Source organism: Hemitrygon akajei, chromosome 6, assembly GCF_048418815.1.
Source record: "Hemitrygon akajei chromosome 6, sHemAka1.3, whole genome shotgun sequence".
Taxonomy (NCBI): Eukaryota; Metazoa; Chordata; class Chondrichthyes; order Myliobatiformes; family Dasyatidae; genus Hemitrygon; species Hemitrygon akajei.
This window is the reverse complement of record NC_133129.1, coordinates 43,770,553-43,791,252: the sequence shown is the minus strand read 5'-3', so window position 1 is coordinate 43,791,252 and position 20,700 is coordinate 43,770,553. Positions and strand designations below refer to the sequence as shown.

The 20,700-nt window shown below is 43.0% G+C and overlaps 1 protein-coding gene across 1 annotated transcript in view; it reads left to right on the top strand.

Moving 5' to 3' along the window:
- Positions 1-20,700, top strand: part of iqgap2 (IQ motif containing GTPase activating protein 2) — a 296,840-nt gene that overhangs the window by 153,609 nt on the left and 122,531 nt on the right. The window contains 7 exon segments of the mRNA XM_073048258.1: positions 13,908-13,975; positions 14,121-14,234; positions 14,791-14,969; positions 16,987-17,074; positions 17,756-17,919; positions 19,276-19,363; positions 20,149-20,312. Of these exon segments, the coding sequence (XP_072904359.1) occupies positions 13,908-13,975; positions 14,121-14,234; positions 14,791-14,969; positions 16,987-17,074; positions 17,756-17,919; positions 19,276-19,363; positions 20,149-20,312 (865 nt within the window).

Below are 20,700 nucleotides of genomic sequence, written 5' to 3'. Positions count from 1 at the left end.
AACGAGATTCCAGCAGCAGACACATCTTCCCTTCCCCTAGCTAGCTACTCCTCTTATAAATGTTGTTCATCTGTAATGGTGTTCAGTTTCTCTTCTCCTCTTCAATGCTACATATCAGCTGGGCAGGTCCAGCATTCCCCGTCTCATCTCAGTAACAGCTCTGACTTGCATTTCCCAGTTTTACATGGCCCTCTCCCTTATGCGCCTTACTAATCTATTAACCTGACAGCTCTGTATAAAGTCTGATCACCTGGGTAACCATGCCACCCTATCAGAGATGATTCCATTATCCTACCCAACACTTCTCTTGGATCTGTAATTAACATGATTGTTTACTTTTTCTCATTGTGACGAAGAGTCCTTCACCTGAAACATTAACTGCTTCTCTATCCACAGATGCCACCTGATCTGAGGGTTTGAAGTATTTTATGTTTTGATTTCAGATTTTCAGCGTTTGAAGTTTGTTTATTTTCAATTACTGACTGAAATTAAAGCCTGTTTACCAGACTTCAGCCTGATTGTGTGTGTGTGTGTGTGCTGGAGTGAGGCTGGATATAGAGTGATTGGGTCAGTCTGCCTCAGTACTTTCCGGGGCTGTGCTGAGTGCTCTTCACCACATGTACAGTGTGGGCCAGTTTCGCTCAGGCTCACAGTCTCCCTCAGTGCTTTGAGTGTATCCAGCAGGGCATTGGGGAAAAGATGGTGCTGAGAGATGATGGGGCTCTGGAGCTGTTTGGGATGGAGCTCAGTTAAGTTTGACTGGAAGGAGAGAGGCAAACAAAAGTAACTGGTCTAAGAGTTTGTCATGGAGACAGATTTTTAAAATGTTAGATATGAGGCAGCCTCTCCTCTGGTGGTAGTGGCTGTGTGCGATCTACCTAGCAATAGATCACAATACACGTGAAAACAGCTAGGAATGAAAAGAAGTTGTACTTGGGTTTGGATGTAGTAACTTTAACCTGGATTTCAGTTTTATGCCCAAGGAACTGGTATTTAATGAATGCTTGCCTGACCCCTATTTAACACAATGCAAATGAGATCCAATATACTGACCCTTCTGTCCTGACTTTTTTACTGTTCAAGGTACAACAGCCCAGCTCACTCACTGATAAACTTGCTGAGCACCAAATGATGAACTTTAAAAGTACTTTTTTTAAGATCAAGACTGACCTGAGGCTGATCCGGCTCTGTAAACCTCATGGCTCCAGAAAATGGAGGTTGTGTGTAGTGATGTCACTAAAGTTTGAAGTGATTTTATGCAACATGAAGGAAAAGATGTTGAGTAATCCACATGCAAATTAAGCATTCTGTAATGATAGAGCTGGTGTCTTGTTTTAAATCCCATCTTAAATATTTCATATTGCAGATGCATTATTTGACAATCTGTCCCTTTAAAAAGAGAACAATTGTACTTTGACAATGGGCTCTTTTCTGTGTAGGAAGGCTCGTATAATGTAGATTAAGTGGCCAGTTTGTGACATGCACACTAAGTCTAAACTCCTATTCAGCTGACTTGCACATTCTCAGATTTCCTCGCACTGTAACTGTTAATCTGCAGTGTGCGCTGGAAGGCATGAGACAGCGCCCCCTAGAGGAAATCGTGCTAGAGATGGACATGTGTATATAAATATAAGAAATCATTTCCTGGTGCGAGAACAAATCTACCAGTTTTGGATATGCGTCCAAAATGATATATTGCAGCTTTTAGAAGTATAAGTAGGTTATCCCAGCCACATCTTTCCTTTGCATATAATGTATTTTGCAGCACAAACTTCAAAGGTTTTGGGAAGGGTGAAGTAATGCAATTTGGTTGACAGGGCTTGGCCATGGGGGGGGGCGGGGGGAGGCGGAGAAAAGCATAGGACAAAGGCAGATTACAAGCAATTCTTTCTATTTTATAAATGACAAGTTGAAAGATCTAAAACAGTGTTGCCCAGTAAAAATTACTCATTAACTACAAATGGCTACAGGTATACCATTTTAGCTGTAGCACAATTTTAGTGGATCATTTGTTAAAAGCAAATACAAAAGGTACAAAGGTACTTCATTGACAATAAAGAAAAGCCTTTTATAAAAAGAACAAGAACTTGCATATTCTGCTTATTACTTAAAAATTAGTACCAACTCATTAACGATTATGGACATGAGCACTCATTTGCACAATGAACTTTGAATGCCATTTAGAACATAGAAATCTCCAGCACATTACAGGCTGTTCGGCCCACAATATTTTACCAACCATGTAGCCTACTCTTAAAAACTGTCTAGAGTTACCCTACCCCATAGTCCTCTGTTTTTCAAAGCTCCATGTACCTATCTAGGAGTGTCTTAAAAGACCCTGTAGTACCCACCTCTACCACCTTCGCCTGCAAGTGCATTCCACACACCCACCACTCTATGTGGAGAAACTTAGCCTGACATCTCTGTACCTACTTCCAAGCACTTATGCCCCTCATGTTAGCCATTTCAACCCCAGGGAACAAGCCTCTGGCAGATCAAGCATCTGATAATTAGCATCTGATTTCTGGTTTGCTGCACTGGCTAGCAGCTAACACTGGGGACATTGAACCACCAGACTGAAGTAACTAATGAACATAACCTAACCTGTGAAACAAGTACGTCCTCCAAATACCCACAAAGGAAACCTCGTATACCTCTAGAGCAGGGGTTCCCAACCTGGAGTCCACGAACCCTTTGGGTAATCATAGGGGTCCATGAGAACCCCTGCTCTAGAGTAACAGATCGTGAAATTGAAAATAATGGATTCAGGGTGCTGAATGAATTTTTTGTGTATCTATAAATATTTTAATATAAGTACCCCATGTTAATTCATAGTACCGGTAATTATTAACAAGTAAAGTTGTCATCATGGAAAATTTGATGCAAAATTGAGGCAGTTTTTTAAGTAATGCAGATTTTCAGGAGAAGTGGGAGAAAGATATAGAGCTTAGAATCTCAAGAGCCAATATTGTAGGCTTCATAAGAAATGAGAGAACACTGAATTTCTGGAAAGAAATGGAGGAGTGTGATCACAAAGAATTCTGTGCATATGGTTAAGGTTTTTCATGAGGTAGCTTTGAGAAACATGGGGAGGTGACTGGTGCAAGAAGGTTCTGGACAGCTGAGTTTTCAAATGGAAGATGGGAGGCTGTCCCGGAGAGCGTTGACACGGTGAATCTAGAAGCTCAGGAAAACCTGAGTGATACAAGTGGCCCCAAGTAGGTTGAGGCACGGGGGAGATGGATTTTGGTTCTGGGAGTAAAGTGTAGCTGAGACCATTCCACTTTGTCTTCTTGATTTTCAGTAAGGTAGTGCCTGATCTTTTGACCTCGTGTCACCTTCCTGCAGATTCCTTGATAACTAAAAGCCTGTGGATCTCTCTGCCACTTCTGAACCTTCATGGATAAAGAATCCCAAAGATTTATCATCCACTGATTTAAAAAAAAGATTTTTTCTTGTATCTGTTCTGAATGGCTGACCCTTTACTTAGAGTCTCAATACCCCAGCCACAGGAATCATCATGCCTACATCTAAATAATCAAATTGCATTAGAATGTTTTACGTTTCAACAAGATTCCCTCTCAGTCTTTTAAACAAGGTCAATCTGCTGACTTTGTCATATAACGAAGTTGCAATCCAGTTATTAGTTTAGTGAGCAGTTGCTGCAATCCTTCTATCCCAAATAGGTCGTGACCAGATTTGCACTGTATTGTAGATGTTGTATCACCAGCGTCTTGTACAACTGTAGTGGGGCAACTCTTCTCTGGAATTCAGATTCTCCTCCAATATGAGTTCAAAGGTTCATTTATTATCAAAGCATGTATACATATACAACTCTGAGATTTGTCTTCTCCAAATAGCCATGAAACAAAGAAAGAACATGAAAATTGTTCAGAGAGAAGCAACAAACACCCCCACCCCTGTACAAAAAGGAATCACCACCCCCCCCCCAACCTCCTCCCCTTGCACAAAATGGAACAGGATCATCAACCCTCAAAGAAACATCCCCTCCTTCACACAAAAAACTAACAGAACACTAGCAGAGAATATCAACTCCTGAAAACCATCCCCTCACACAACAAAACAGAAAAGGAATGAGTGATTTAAAAAAAAAACATGATATAAAAACCACAAGTCCGGAAAAAAGTCAACAGTTCATAAATGCGGTAGTCCAATTGATAAATGGAGAACCACAATACCATCCTGCGATATCACCAACATTCATCGAAAGAGAGGGACAACACATGAGCCAGAGGGTCCCACCCACCTGTCACGGCGCAAGGCTGCTCGCAGACTCCTCTGTCGGCGATCGAAAATAAGGCAGTCAGCACTGAAGCTCTCGCTTGCCTTCTGTATTTGCTTCGATGTCTCAGTCTTCATCGACGCTTTAATCAGTAATTAATGAACAATTTAAATGGCAAAACGGAGTCGAACATCAAATTGCGCCCCATTTCGAAGTTTCTTCTGTTACGTACCCCGTAACTGGGTCACTTACCAGCAAAGATAGAGAGGTCCGTTGAAGTCTGATGGTACTATTTTTAACAGTATTTATTGATAGAAATACACAAAAATAATATCAATGCAAACACACAGATAATATACGTCATCAATACTAAATCTAAAAGCGCGGGTATAATAATAATCAATAAGAAATAGCTCTATCGTTGTCTAGGGGATAATGTATTGTCCGATGGAAATATAAAAGTCACTTTAGTTCAGTCAAGCTGTAGGCTGCAGCCTTTGGTTGGAGAGAAAGACGGGTTAAAACTTGCCCATTCCTTTTATGATGTCAATCCTTCGGGAGTCGTTGGGAGTTGAGTTCCCCGTTGTTAGCTAAAAACCGTTTTTCCATGGCAAAGGCCACCGATTCCGGGCAACTGGAAGTGGACGCACGTGGCCTTCCACCGGCTTTCGCTATTACAGGATCGCTAGCATTTCTTCTGGTGCGTCTGAGGGGCTGTTCCCCCAGACCCTCTTTTTATTCTGACTCACAGGGTCGCAGATGTTGATCAGGTTGGGATGATGCAATCCCTCCACCAACCTCCCCCTTGGTTCATTGCCTGGGGGAGGTTTCGATGCACCATACAGGATGCAATACACAAGTCCGTCTCCAAGAGACAATAGCCGGTCTCAATGGGTCCGCCTTTCGGAGGCCAGGACACATTCCAACCCTTTTGTGGATTCTGCATGTCTTTCTCTCATTTCCTGTGTCCCCTGAACTGACTTAATAGTGATCTTGCGATTCTCACAAAGGAGGGGGCTACCCCACACCCTTCGGCCCCTCAGAGCTGTGACATATTCGTAACACCCCCTTTCTTCAAAGCGTTTTCACCAGCGGGGAAAACGAAGTAGTACAGAGTCTTACAGGATTTTAAAATCTAACACAATACAAAAGCTTTTCACTTCACTACAGAGTAATACAGTTATACATTCAATTCAGCATCTAGATAAACAGTCCGCGAGCACATTATCACTTCCTTTAATATGCTGTATCTTAATATCGAACTCTTGCAGCATCAGACTCCAACTCAATAACCTCCTGTTTTTATTTTTCATATTGGCCAGGAATACCAACGGGTTGTGATCTGTATAAACAACTACGGGTTTTTGCGCTGGACAAATGTACACTTCAAAATGTTGTATCGCCAAAACAAGGGCCAACAATTCTTTTTCCACGGTGGAGTAATTCCTCTGGTGTACATTGAACTTCCTAGAGAAATATGCTACCGGGTGCTGCACTCCATCCCCTGCTTGCTGTAAGAGGACTGCTCCTGCAGCCTCATCACTCGCATCCGTCGCCAGGGAGAAGGGTGCTAACAAATTCGGTTCTTTTAACACAGGGTGATGGCACAATATGGCTTTTAACTTTTCAAAAGCATTTTGACAAGAATGGCCCCACTCAAATTTTTCCTCCTTCCGTAGGAGTTTTGTAAGTGGGAGAGCAATATCTGCGAAATTTTTACAGAATTTCCGATAGTATCCCACCATGCCCAAAAACCACCTCAGGGCCCTTTTATTGGAGGGCACAGGGACCTCAGAAATAGCCTGTACCTTTGCTTGCACAGGAGCCAACTGCCCCTCCCACCACATACCCCAAGTATGTGATCGTGGCATGACCAAATTCACTCTTTGCGAGGTTTACTGTAAGTCGGGCTGCCGACTTCCTCTTAAACAGATTTTCTACCGCCTCCATGTGCTCCTCCCAAGTGTCACTCCAAACTACCACATCGTCAAGATAAGCCTTGGTGTGTGTTAACCCCTTTATCACTTTGTCTATCATCCGCTGGAATGTCCCTGGTGCATTTTTCATTCCGAACGGCATAACATTGTACTCATACAATCTGGATGGGGTGACGAAGGCTGAAATATCCCGAGCCCTGTCCGTTAAAGGAACACACCAGTACCCCTTTAACAAGTCAATTTTAGTGATGTACCTCGCCTTCCCCATTTTATCAATGCAATCATCCACCCTGGGGATAGGGTAAGCGTCTATCTGAGTGACAGCATTTACCTTTCTGTAATCGGTACAGAATCTTATGGTACCGTCCGGTTTTGGGACAACCACGCAGGGAGAAGCCCACGCAGAAGAGGATTCGCGGATTATCCCAGCAGCTAGCATATGTTCAATCTCCTTTCCTACTAGCTTGCTCTTCTCCGAATTCATCTGATAAGGGGCTTGTTTAATAGGCGGTGTCGAGGTAACTATCACATCATGTTCTGTTCCTCTACACCCTCTTGGAACATCTGGACATAACTCTGTATGCTGGTTAATGAGCTGTGTTACCTGCTCCCGCTGTTCAGGCTCTAAGTTACTAACTTTATCCACAAGGTTTGCCAACATAACAGAGTTCTCCAATCTGGTGGGTACTATACTGATCTTTTCAAACCGCTCTGGTTCCTCCTTACCACCCCCCTCTACCTCATCGGTTTTCAGGACCGCACCGACCACCGCGGGGGTGGTTTCATGGTACCTTTTCATCATGTTCACGTGAACTAACTGGATCGGCTTTCGCCTATCAGGGGTTTCAATCACGTAATTCAGCGAGTCTATTTTCTTACACACTGTATATGGTCCTTGAAACCTCGCCTGAAGGGGGTGGGTAACTACAGGAAATAGGACCAAAACCTTGTCGCCCACATGAAACTCTTGCTCTCTCGTTCGTTTACATTTTCTCATTTTTTCCTGGGAGTCTTTAAGGTTTTCTCTTGCCAAGGCGCATACCTTATGCAGCCGTTCCCGGAATTTTAGAACACAGTTGATCACACTGACTTGAACGGTCGGACTAGACTACTTCTCTTTAAGTAGGGTTAGAGGCCCCCTGGGCCTGTGACCGAAAACGAGCTCAAACGGACTGAACCCCAGAGATCCCTGAACTGTATCCCTTACTGCAAATAACAGAAGGGGTAAAGCATCATCCCAGTCTCGAACGTTTTCCTGACAATAGGTTTTAATCATGGTCTTTAGTGTAGCGTGGTATCTTTCCAACGCTCCTTGGGATTCCGGGTGGTATGCAGAGGCTAGAATTTGTTTGACCCCCAGTTGGGTCATCATCTGCTGAAATGCGCTAGACGTGAATGTACTCCCCTGATCCGACTGTATCTCTTTAGGCAGCCCCACTGTGGTAAAGAATTTAATGAGGGCCTTCACCACCACAGAGGTCCTAATATTTCCCAGAGGCACAGCCTCTGGAAATCGTGTAGCGGCACACATCATGGTCATGACGTACTGTCGCCCACTCGCAGTTCTAGGTAAAGGGCCCACAAAATCCACAATGACTCGGGAGAAAGGCTCCTCACATGCGGGGATAGGTCGGAGGGGGGCCTTAGGGATAACTTGGTTCGGCTTACCCACCACCTGGCACGTATGACATCTTTTACAATACTCAGTAATATCTTTTCTCAGGTTTGGCCAATAGAACTCTCTCATAACTGTCTTCTTTATTCCTAAATGCCCACCTAAGGGTCCCTTATGAGCTAAGTTCAAAATTTCGTCCCGATACACTTTCGGAACTACTACCTGATGTACCACTGCCCAGTCCTCATCGACCGGCATCATGGTGGGCCTCCATTTTCTCATCAACACACCCTCTTTCAGGTAGTAACCCTCAGGCTCTGTCTCAATCTCGGTCTCAGAAAGAACTGACTCTCTCAATGCTACCAGCTCCTCGTCACCTTCCTGTTCTCGTACAAACTCTCTTCTTGCTAAGGGCAGGTCTACCTCCCTCCGTTTACTCTCTTTTTCCTCCCTACTCTCCGTTTTACCCCCCTCTAACCCTCGTTGGTACAGAGTCGGCAAAAATGTCTCGGCCAAATCGATACTGGCCTGATTTAAGCTGCTCTCTTTCTCGGCTGCCTTTCTCGACAGGCTGCGAGTGACCGCGCATGCGGGCTAGATCTTGGAATCTAGGGGCGGGGCCTCAACCCTCACAGGCTTGTTTGTCAGCTTCACGGCTTCACCCATTTTTCCACCCACTAAGTCGTTACCAAGAAGGACGTCCACGCCTTCCCCCGGCAACTCCGACAGTACCCCCAATTCCACTGGTCCAGACACCAGCTCACAATTCAGAATGACCCTATGCAGGGGCACCACTTCGGTCCATCTTCCTATTCCTCTCAGGGCTGCCTCTCCCGTCTGAGGACCAAAATCTAGCACCTTACTGCTAATCAATGACAGCTCAGCCCCCGTGTCTCTTCAGATCCGTACTGGAACTGGCGTGCCTCCCTCCCTCACAGACACGGTTCCTTCTGAACGAAACGTCTCACGCCCCTCCTGTACTCCATCTACCGGGGGCTTTCTCGTCGATTCTCTGATCGACGCAATACAGCCTATAGGTATAGCTGCTTTCCCTTTTCCTGGCTCTTTCCTCGGAGCAGGGCACTTAGACGCAATATGACTCACCTTTCCACAACTAAAACAGGTCAAGCCAGGCAATCTCCTGGCTTCTGGCCTCTCCTCCTCAATTTTACCGCTAGCTCCCGGCTGAGTTTCTCCCTTAGCCGGCGGGCTTTCTCTACCGTTCCCACGGTCTCTCGGGTAACTTTTATTCGAGGAAAACTTTGACTTGTGGGTTAGGGCATATTCATCTGCGAACCTAGCAAATTCTGAGATGGACTTATTCGGCTTCTCATTCAAATACATCCGGATATCCTCTGAAACACAACCTTTAAATTCCTCATCAGAATTAACTCCCTGAGACGCCAATAATCCTCGTCCACTATTTCTGCGGTGCACCAACGGTCCAAGAGCACACCCTTCTCATAGGCAAACTCGGTATACGTCTGATTCCACCCTTTCTTTAAATTTCTGAATTTTTGTCTATACGCTTCAGGTACTAGCTCACAACTCTGGAGAATGGCCGCCTTTACTTTGTCATAACTCTCCTCCTCTTCCTCCTCCATGGACAACGCCGTATATGCCCGCTGTGCCTTCCCTTTTAACACACTTTGTAATGTCGTGGTTTCTCGTGCCCCACAAACGACCAGGAGACGCAGAAGATTCTTCAAGAAGTATTAAACTTTAATTTGCAAATCAAAGCTGAGACAGTCATTGAGCTAGTCGCTGACTGCCCACCGATCCTTGTGCATAGCATTTTTTATAGCAATCTCCTGGTTTAGTTGCATTAGCATATCCAATCGGTCTATAGTTGCGTATCACAAGTACATCCACCACTATTGTTTCTACCCATTGACTTAATCATGTTCTAATCTACATCTCTTAGCTACCTCTCATTAACACACTATTGTCTTCTACATTCTTAAGATTTCATTCTCCTACTGAATTGGATACAAGTATAGCAAATAGCAAACTCAGATTACATAATCTACATCTCTTAGCTACCTCTCATTAACACACCATTGTCTTCTACATTCTTAAGATTTCATTTTGGATACATGCATAGCAAATAGCAAGTTTCAAAGCTGACTGCATAGTTTTGGTTACACAGCAAAATTTCAACTTTTATACTCCAACAGTAACAACGCCACCAACTGTTCTCTGGGCCACTTCTGATTCACTGCCACCTTTTCAAAAAGCAAGAAATAACTATCAACATCCGTCTCCTCGAACGGAGGTACTAACTTCAACTCCCAACTAACATTAAATCGCTCCTCTCGGTCTGACTCCTGAACTCGTTGCTCTTGCCTTAACTTCTCCATCTCCAAGTCATGTTTCCTCTGTTTCTCTGCCTCCCTCTCCTTCTCGGCCCTTTCCTTCTCTTTTTCAGCTGCTTCCAGCTGTTTTAACTGAATTTCGTGCTCTCTTTGTTTCTCAGCTCTTTCCTGCTCCCATTTCACCTCTAACTCCTTCAGCTGGAGTGCATGCTCCCTTTCTCTCTCTCTCTCTCAGCTCTTTCCCTCTCTCTCTCTTGGCTCTTTCTTTCTCCTTCTCAGCTGCTTCCAGCTGCTTTAACTTAATTGCATGTTCCAACCTTAATTTCTCCAACTCTAACTGAGCCGTCCCACTAGCTGGTACCTTTTCAGGGATATTTTCCAATACCTCAGCTGTAAACACATTCTTCCCAATATAATACTGAGTTATTGCCCTTCGCACCTCCCGCTTTTTCATTGACAACCTCACCTCTGCGAGGTTTAACCCCTTCGCCAAATTTATCAAGTCTGATTTGGTGGCCGCCTCTAGCGCCTCCAGAGTCGGGTTTTCTATAAATTCACCCACGTCCATCTTTGCTGGTTTCCCGTCTGGCTACCCGCGTAACCAGATCCAAGTTTGGACTTACAAGCCCGATTCACTGGCTCCCTAATTTGGTATCAAATCTCGAGACGAGAACCCCAATTGTTACGTACCCCGTAACTGGGTCACTTACCAGCAAAGATAGAGAGGTCCGTTGAAGTCTGATGGTACTATTTTTAACAGTATTTATTGATAGAAATGCACAAAAATAATATCAATGCAAACACACAGATAATATACGTCGTCAATACTAAATCTAAAAGCGCGGGTACAATAATAATCAATAAGAAATAGCTCTATCGTTGTCTAGGGGATAATGTATTCTCCGATGGAAATATAAAAATCACTTTAGTTCAGTCAAGCTGCAGGCTGCAGCCTTTTTGGTTGGAGAGAGAGACGGGTTAAAACTTGCCCATTCCTTTTATGATGTCAATCCTTCGGGAGTCGTTGGGAGTTGAGTTCCCCGTTGTTAGCTAAAAACCGTTTTTCCGTGGCAAAGGCCACCGATTCCGGGCAACTGGAAGCGGACGCACGTGGCCTTCCACCGGCTTTCGCTATTACGGGATCGCTAGCATTTCTTCTGGTGCGTCTGAGGGGCTGTTCCCCCAGACCCTCTTTTTATCCTGACTCACAGGGTCGCCGTTGTCGATCAGGTTGGGATGATGCAATCCCTCCACCAACCTCCCCTTCGGTTCATTGCCTGGGGGAGGTTTTGATGCATCGTCCAGGATGCAATACACAAGTCCATCTCCAAGAGACAATAGCCGGTCTCAATGGGTCCGCCTTTCGGAGGCCAGGACACGTCCAACCCTTTTGTGGATTCTGCATGTCTTTCTCTTATTTCCTGTGTCCCCTGAACTGACTTAATAGTGATCTTGCGATTCTCACAAAGGAGGGGGCTACCCCGCACCCTTCGGCCCCTCAGAGCTGTGGCACATTCGTAACACTTCGCATCAAAACTGTCCGAGTACACGCTTGCTTCCCGGAATCTTCTCGGAGCCAGCAAAGCACTGGATCGTTCAAACGATCTCCAAGCTGCAAATCGCAGACTCTGACAGTCCCAGAAACACATTTAAGACTAAAAGCTATTTTCAATCTCCAGGTGCTTAAAATCCAAGCAACCCAAGTGTCCTGATGAAGGGCCTCAGCCCAAAACGTCAACTGTACATATTTTCGTTGGCTATCTGGAAGATGTCGACTGAGGGGAGGAAGAGTTGTATGCTGGCACCATCCATTTGCCTTCCTGATTGGGTAGCTTAGCACCAAGTGGTATGAATAGTAACTTTTCCACTTTCAGATGACCCATGCCCGTGTTCCTTTCCACTCCCACGAGCCCACGGAGGTTCTCTCGCTTATCCGTCCATCCTCCAACTGGTTCCGTTGGTCCTCCCTTACCTGTAAGCCCCCAACCCAGCACGGAATCCAGCTCTGCTCTCTCCCATGCCACCTCCAGCATCTCCTTCCCTGTGCGGCTGCAACCAGCAACCCCGTGGCACGTGGGCCTGGTCTGCGCAACAATCGAGCTCCTCTGCCGTCGGGCTCTCTCATGAACCGGTGAACCTGACTTGCAGTATTCTACATTACCAGTGTCCAACAGGGACTTGTGGTCACAAAAAAATGTCCAAGGCAATTATTTGCACTGTTTGTTGGACTACCCACCGCCTCCGATGCCTTCCTCCTTGGGTGGCTGCAGGAAGCTTGCAGCATGGTATGTAACAGGTCCTGCTCCACTACTATCGAGCAGCTCGCTGATGGGACAGACGTGTAGTACTTGATGCTCTTAATATCTAGCAATGTCTTTGGATCGTAACAAAAAATATAAATGACAAACAGTTCCACTTTTGTTTGGGCCCAGAGAGGCCACTGCGACTGAGTGTACCAGCGACCTATGAGAAACCATTGCTGCCTACCGTGCCCTGCTCTTTCAGCAGTTTCATACTTCTTGCTCCACGTTCTTAATGTCTGCAGACTCTTATGTCTCTGGACTGTCTTCCTAATTCATTGCTTTAGCTGTGCAATGACTTTGACTTGTGTCAAAGATGCACAGGTCCGTCTGAAACTTTCGAAGCCTTTCAATTTCTCATCACTTTAAGAAATGATCCACTTTACAATTTGTAGCCAAATACATTCGCTCTGCGAATCAATGTGCTGGCAACTATGCTGGGTGTGAGAGGATGGTGAGATTACAGTCATCTAGTTTGGATCCATGGTGATGTCAAGGAGGACAATGGAATCAGTGGAGAGTCTGGAAGACTGTGGTCTTAAACTTGCCATTGTTTTATGTAATGTATCCAGGTGATGTTGAAGTGTTATGTTTACAGCAAAGGAGGTGAGATGGTGTGACTCCTGTTGATAAAGCTGAGAGGCATCTGTTTAAACACTAGCAGGCAAGATTCCAGGCGATGTCAGCACTGGGCAGCATATTGAGAAGAAATGGGATCCTAAGGGTGCCAACTTTTTGAGGCATTGCTCCTCGAAGATGTCCTGAATACTACAGAGGCTAGTGCTCGGGTTAGAGCTGACTAAATTTACAAGTCTATGCAGCATATTTCAATCCTGTGCACTGCGACACACCCCTCCCCCCCCACCCATACTAGTCAGTGATGCAGCCAGTTGGAATACCTTCCAGGGTACACCTGCAGAGATTTGTGAGTGTCTGGTGACACCAAATCTTCTCAAACTTCTAATGAAATGTAGCTGCTGTCATACCTCCTTTATAGCTGCATCCATATGGTGGGTCCAGGATAGATCCTTGGAGATATTGATTCCCAGGAACTTGAAGCTGCTCACCCTTTCCACTTCTGATCCACTTACGAGGACTGGTGTGTGTTCCCTTTTCTGAAGTCCACAATCAGTTCTTCGGTTTTACTGACAGCGAGCGCAAGCTTGCTCTTGCAACATCCCTCAAGTAGCTGATATTTCTTACTCCTTTATGCCCTCTCATCACTCTCTGAAATTCCACTAGCAATAGTTGTGTCGTCAGCAAATTTAGAGATGGCATTTGAGCTGGGCCTCGCCACACGGTCACGGGTGTATAGAGAGTGGAGCAGTGGGCTAAACGCACATCCCTGAGATGCTGGTCTTCACCAGACATCCCAACTGTGCTTCTAAAAGGATGAACCACTAATATCGTGCAGCAATCTTTAACCAGTTACCCATAAATAAAATATGAATACATCAATTGTATATGTGGAGTGTAATTTTATGTACTTTGTTCCAGCTTGTACCTGTTCAAACTCGGCATAGCACCTCAAATCCAAGACTTGCTGGGAAAGGTGGATTTTACAGGTAAATCTCTTGTTCCTTCTGTAAACTAGAAAGGCTTTATTAAATTCTGATTGAATTAATTTCTTTGATTATATTCTCAGAGCATTAAGAATTTGTTTGAAATGATGATTTTGCCTGACTAACTGTAATTGTACTTTTCTTTCAGAGGAAGAGATAAGTAACATGCGCAAAGAGCTGGAGAAGTATGGAATTCAGATGCCTGCATTCAGCAAGATTGGTGGAATTCTGGCAAACGAACTTTCAGTAGATGAAGCTGCATGTACGTGTGTGTTTTTAAATGATGCCCCGTAATAACTGGCATATATTTTTAAAAAAGGATAGAAGCTTACTTTTTTAAAGAAGTACACAGGAAGCATCTAGCAATTCAGGTCGTATCTGTGGTAAAAGAAGTTAGTTAATTTTCAAGTTATGATGGAGAATATCAAGCTGAAATGTTAACTGAATTCTTCTTTCTACAGATGCTATCTGACCTGCTGAGTGTTTCCAAGTATTTTGAGTTCTTTTAATATAAGCATACTTTTCATTGAGAACTATGAACAATATGTCCGCTGCTAAATTTTCTCTACCTCTGAAAGATTAATCAGATTATTTTCGTTGCAGAATGTCTCACAAATAAATTAAGTTGCAGTGAGGTGCAAAGACATTTAATATCCAATATTGGATTCAATTAATTAAGATATTTTTCAGCTTGCTCTAAGAATTGTCAGCATCTTTTAACGGAGTTTGGAGTTCAAAATTCTGGAGTTTGCAAGTACATTGGAACGGCTTTATCCTATTTTGAGCATGTTTCATTCTTACTGTGTTTCCTTCCCTAGTGCACGCTGCAGTAATTGCCATCAATGAAGCAATATCTCACAGGGTCGCAGAGGAGACCATGAAGGCTTTAGCCAACCCAAATGCTGTTTTAAGTAATTTAGAAAACAATTTCGCCCAAGATTATCAAGAGAAATTATTTGAGGCCCAGCAAATGAAGCAAGAGGGTGCTAAAGGCAAGGTAGGATATCCTGTTCCACTGTTACTATAAATGTCTTTTTTGAAATTAGTAATTTCTAACAAATAGCTTTCCTTTGGGTGGAAATTAAAGTTTAACTGCCAAATTTTAATCTTTAGGTTCCCCCTTTTGAATAACAAAGGTAATATACAATTCACTATTTCAAAAAAAAATGAGGGTGAATAATTGCATTTCTTGTTTAAGTAAGTTACAAATTTAACTTTTTAGTCACATACATCACCTATTTGAACAAGATGTGTAATTATTCACCCTTACTTTTTATAATCACTTTCATTTTATGAAGCACTGAAGAAATGGGAAAATTAGCAATTTTAACAGCTGGCAAATTATATCATTCAGCCTTTGTGCATTCCTATTAGATGCCTGATAACTGTGCATTTACTAATTTCCTCAAGAATATGATTTCTGCCTTCCTGTTTTTGGAAAAAAAAACTAGCATAGCACCACCTAATATAAATTAATTCTAGGTACTCCAGATTATCATGGGGATTGCTGAGTTAATGATCTAATCTATTAGTCTTGGCATCGCTTGTACTCAATAATGAAATAGTGTGCGACTATGGAAAATAGATGATAGAAGTCGTGAGGAGAATTGTAAGTTGTGAAGAGGTTACAGAGATTTCAAGGTGATTTAGACAAACTGATTGTATACAGTGCTTCATTTCCAGGATTTCTCTGACATTTCTTACTTTCCTTGATTCCCTGAACTTCCAAATATTCATCTTTGTTTTTAGATGTTCCCAATGATCTGGCCTCCACAACCTCCTGGGGTAGAGAATGCCAGAGATTCACTACCCATGGAAGAAATAGTTCCTGTACACTTCAGTTTAAGTGTCTATGCTTTGATCTCATAACTATGTCACTTCATTTGAGATCTGACATCTGCCAACCCCACCCACAAAGGATCTTCAGTCAGATTGCTGTTCATCCTGATGTAAGGTCTCGGCCTGAAACGTTGGCTGTTTAACCTTTTCCATAGATGCTGTCTGACCTGTTGAGTTCCTCCAGCATTGTGTGTGTGTTGCTTGGATTTCCAGCATCTGTAGGTTGTCTCACCTTTGTTACCACTCATTCTCCTAAGCTTCAAAAAAAAATCTAATTTTTTTTAGCAACTTGTGCTAGGTCAATGCTCCCATCCAATGAATTAGCCTGTTGAATCTTGGAGTGCCTCTGATCCCTAAATATCCTTTCTTAAATAAATTGACCAATATTCTGTAAAGTACTCCAGCTGTGCCCTTGTAGGCACCTGTAGAATTGTAATAATGCATCTCTTTCTAAAACCCAATCCTTTTGCAGTCAAGACCAACATGTGATTTACACTTTCTTGCTAGCCAACCTTCGGCAGTCCACATATAAACTAGTATAGAAAGCTGTACAGGCAAGGTTGCTGAATGTATTTTAAATTGGATAGATTCCTTCAGAAGGGGCACGGAACAACCATGGTCATCCTGAATGGCAGATCAGATTTGATGGACTGAAATAGTCTTATTTCTGTTCCTGTTTTCCGTGATTCTGTGAAGACATGCATTTTCACTCATTCCACCCATTCCCTTGAAATGTTCAGAGTGTTACTGACTTAAGCATCATGGGTTTTGGGTTATATTTGATTCTCTTTTGTATGTAAAACAAGAAATACACAATAAACAAAATGATGAACTGAATTTGGATTGTCAATTTGAGTACTTTAACTTTTGATTAGAATATAAAAAGTTCTGGAGATAAAAAAGCTATTTTTTAAAAAATATGCTGAGCAACATACACAAAATGCTGGAAGAACTCAGCAGGCCAGGCAGCATCTGTGGAAGAGAGTAAACAGCTGACGCTTTGGGCCAAGACCCTTGATCAGGACTGGTGCATATTTGCAGTTAAGTATGCTAATATGTATTAACTGCAGAATGCATTTTGGGGTCTCTCTGAAACAAGAATCTCAGATCTATAGGAGAATTCTAATTCTATAAGCTGCCATTAATGGATTCTGCTTTCTGATTCTGGGTTCCAGAGTGATTCTATCATTGCAGAAGAGAGGGATGTATATGAGGAACTACTGACTCGCATGGAAATTCAAGATAATGTCAATAAAGTCAATGGTGAGTTGATAATTTTTCCTTAATCCCATGCCTATATATAGTGTTGTTTTGCCTGTTCCAGCACGTACATATCAGTTGTATTTTATTAATAAAATATGGAGGTGACTTGTAGTTTTGTAAGTAATTCAATATTGAAAATGTACATATTTGGCACGGAAGACCCATTAGAGACAGAATGACATGAAATTGTCTTGAGTTTCATTCTTGCAATTAATTCTCTTCTGTAAATATACTTGGATATCAAGGCATAAAACCCTTTTACAAGATATTCAGAAAATTATGATCAGTTGTATGTGGCTTAAAAGATAACTCAAATTGTATTTTCATTATAATTGGCTCATTCATGTATCCTTACAGAATTATTAATATGTCGTTATTTAGAATCACAGTAATAACACAGCTACTTAATTTCAGAAATTGATGTGAAATAAATCTGCCCTAGCCAGGAACTTTTCATTTAGTTTACTGTACTGTTGGGTTTGATATCCATGTTCTTCACAGCTAAAAACAAATTGCTGTACAACTGGATTGAATAATTTGTGGTTCTGTAGGCCTTTTCCAGTCTTTGGTTTAGTTACTTGTGAACCTTGGCTTTCCCTCCCTTCCCCCTGCAGTATGTTTGCACCAAATGTACATACAAGTTCCTATTTACAAACTATCGTATAATCTTTCATTCCCTAGTAAATAAAGCTCTGCAGAGGGTGAATGCTGCCCTGGAGAAACAGGATGAGAAAGATTTACTATCTGGTCTACAGGACCCTTCATTAAATCTTGTGACCGTGTACGAGGAGCACGCACCATGGTATCTATCATGTCTTCATGCTCAAAGACAACAGAAATTACAGGTAGCGTGAAGTTTAAACTCTAAGTACAATATTCAAAATGATCTGGTTTACTATTTATTTATGTGTTTGCAAGTTTTTTTTTCTGTTTGTTGATCAGAGTGTTAATTGTATTTTAGCAAAAAGTTGAAATACAGTGAAACCTGGCCTCACTACAGCCTATCTGAAAATGATCCAACTTAAAACATTTTTCATACCCAGCCTTCAAACTCCTGCAGAATACTAAGCAGTGACGTGTGCTTGCGTATACTTGTGTATATAGTAGTAAGCTTCTCTTTGACACGGAGTCAGACTCTATAACCAAGACTGGTCTTCTACATCTGAGTCATCTTCACCCACCTCCATGGTAGTTGTCACCACCTGAATGTGGCACCAAGGCCAACTTGAATGCACTGCTTAGGAAGCTACTCCCTGATTCTAGGCAATAGTCACCATACCCTCCCTGAAAAGACAAGAACACCTCACTGCAGTCGGTTGACATTAAAATGGGCACTCAGCAAAGCACACTCCATCTAGGCAATACCCACATTGGATTCCCTTGCCAATTCTTACACCCTGACAGGAGCATCAAGTCAAACATGACAACACTAAAAACACACCCCAAGCCTATGTGAAGTCTCTCATAATCCCTGTGGGCAAGTGTTTTATTTATGAATTCTGCAGTAAATGGTCATTACTAACAAGGCCAGTATTTATTGCCTACCCCTAGTTTCCTTTGAGAAGCTGGGATGTTGTTTTGAGTCCATGGTTTTTGCTGTATTCCGTGCTTTCAGCTGTCCTTTAATATCATGTCATGTCAAGGTGCAGGTAGGCTGAGATGGGGTAGTTAGTCAAGTTGCGTTCTACTGTCCTGAATCCAAGAGTATGAACCCAAAAGTCAGCAATTCCCTTTCACACCCCCCCTCCAATCACAGACTGACCATAAGACATAGGAGCAGAATTAGGCCATTGGGCCTATCGAGTCTGCTCTGCCATTTCATCATGAGTGATCTACTATCCCTGTCAACCCCGTTCTCATGCCTACTCCCTGTAACCTTTGATGCCCAGACTAATCAAGATCCTATCTACATCTGCTTTAAGTAACCCGGCTTTGCCTCTGCAGCAATGAATTCCACAGATTCGCCACCCTTTGACAGGAGAAATTCTAACGGGACATCCATCTGTTGCTCGTTCCACTGAGTTCTTGCTCCACATTCCAGCATTTTGTGTCTGCATTCTTCTCTTCATTGAAATTAAACGTTGAAATAAATGCCTCAGAAATTCCCAGAAAGGCAACTGCTGGTTCCGTTTGTCTAAAAAGTAAATGTTATAAAATGTGCATTGTCCACCTAAAACATTGTCTTTTTGATTTTTCCCCAGGAAGAGGGTTTTTCTGGTATGCTTAGCAAAAACGATCTTCAATCTGGTGTCACTCATTCCAATGACCAGGCCAGAGCCCATAAACTAAGTAAGTTTAATTGTGCCTTGATCCTGTATTGACTTATAATTTTATTTTATCAAGGGACTGTCACTTGAGAGTAAAAGTGAACAATGGTTCTCCTTCGTCTTTCAAAAGTTGGCATTGCTTCTGCTTGGGGTGGTTGACACGTGATGGGAAGGTGGCTAATTTCAGTGGGGTTTGGAAGAGAATTACTAAAATCATTCCAAGAACAAGGGATTGCCACTACAAGATTTGACTGAAGGTGCCGGAATTATTTTCCTCTCAGCCAAGAATGTTGAGAGGAGATTTGATGGAGACTAGATGATGACCAGTTAAGACCATAAGACATGGGAGCAGAATTAGGCCTTCTGGCCCATAGTATCTGCTCCACAGGTAGGGTTAAGGTAGAGTAAATAGAGATGCTTCTCCCAGAGCTGGATGGTTCAACTTGGGTTGTCCAAATTAAATAGTTCATTAGGATTGGGATGAGTTAAACAGAAGAACTTCTGTGCAGAGTCTGGGAATAATCTGGATATTTCAGTGGGTGATTGAAACCATTGGGGCTTTCAGAAAGCTAATTGGGTAGATACCAGCCAGAAGTTGATTTTCAGGGTTACAGGATACCAGCGTGGAGGTGGGAATGAGCCAGCTCACACTCGGGGCTCCTGGACCACTCCCTGGGCCATAAAAATCTAGCATTGCTGGAAAGGGTGTGCACAGTTCTGCTGATGGACGTGTCTCATTTTATTGCATCACAATCCCGTTGTAGTAAATTCTGCAGCTAATGACTTTGTTTCTTCTTATTTACAAAGAGCTTGAAGCTGTCGAAACAATAAATTCTGCTATTCGCAGTAACGATGCAGCGCGAACCGTGAATGCATTGATGCTGCCAGAGGCTCAGCTGCCGGCTGTATACCCTGACATGGCCGAGTTGTATCAGGTGGAGCTGGCCAACCTACAGCGGCAGAATCCGGAGGTAATGATTGTCATTAAAATGAGAGCTTGCAAAATCGGATGTGAAGTGTTTTGGCTCAGATATTCCTTATCCTCTGCCACAAGCTGTCTCATTGCGATTCTTCCCATTGTCACATCATGCACGGCTTTTTAAGGTAACTGGGTTGAGATTTTGAGCACTGTTGTGGAGGAAGTTGCTGAAAACTGAGCATGCTTTTAGTAAGAATGCTGTTTGCCCTAAGACGGTCATCAGTGTAGCGGAGAAAGTGGTACTGGTGTAGCTTTTGAATATGGGCTGTTCCACACGGCAAACAAAAAAGCAAATGTAGCCAGCGTCCGTGTGTATGGTAAAGGATGAATAAATAATCTGAGGAGAGAAGGAGCCCCAGGGAGTATATCCTTCCTCAGTG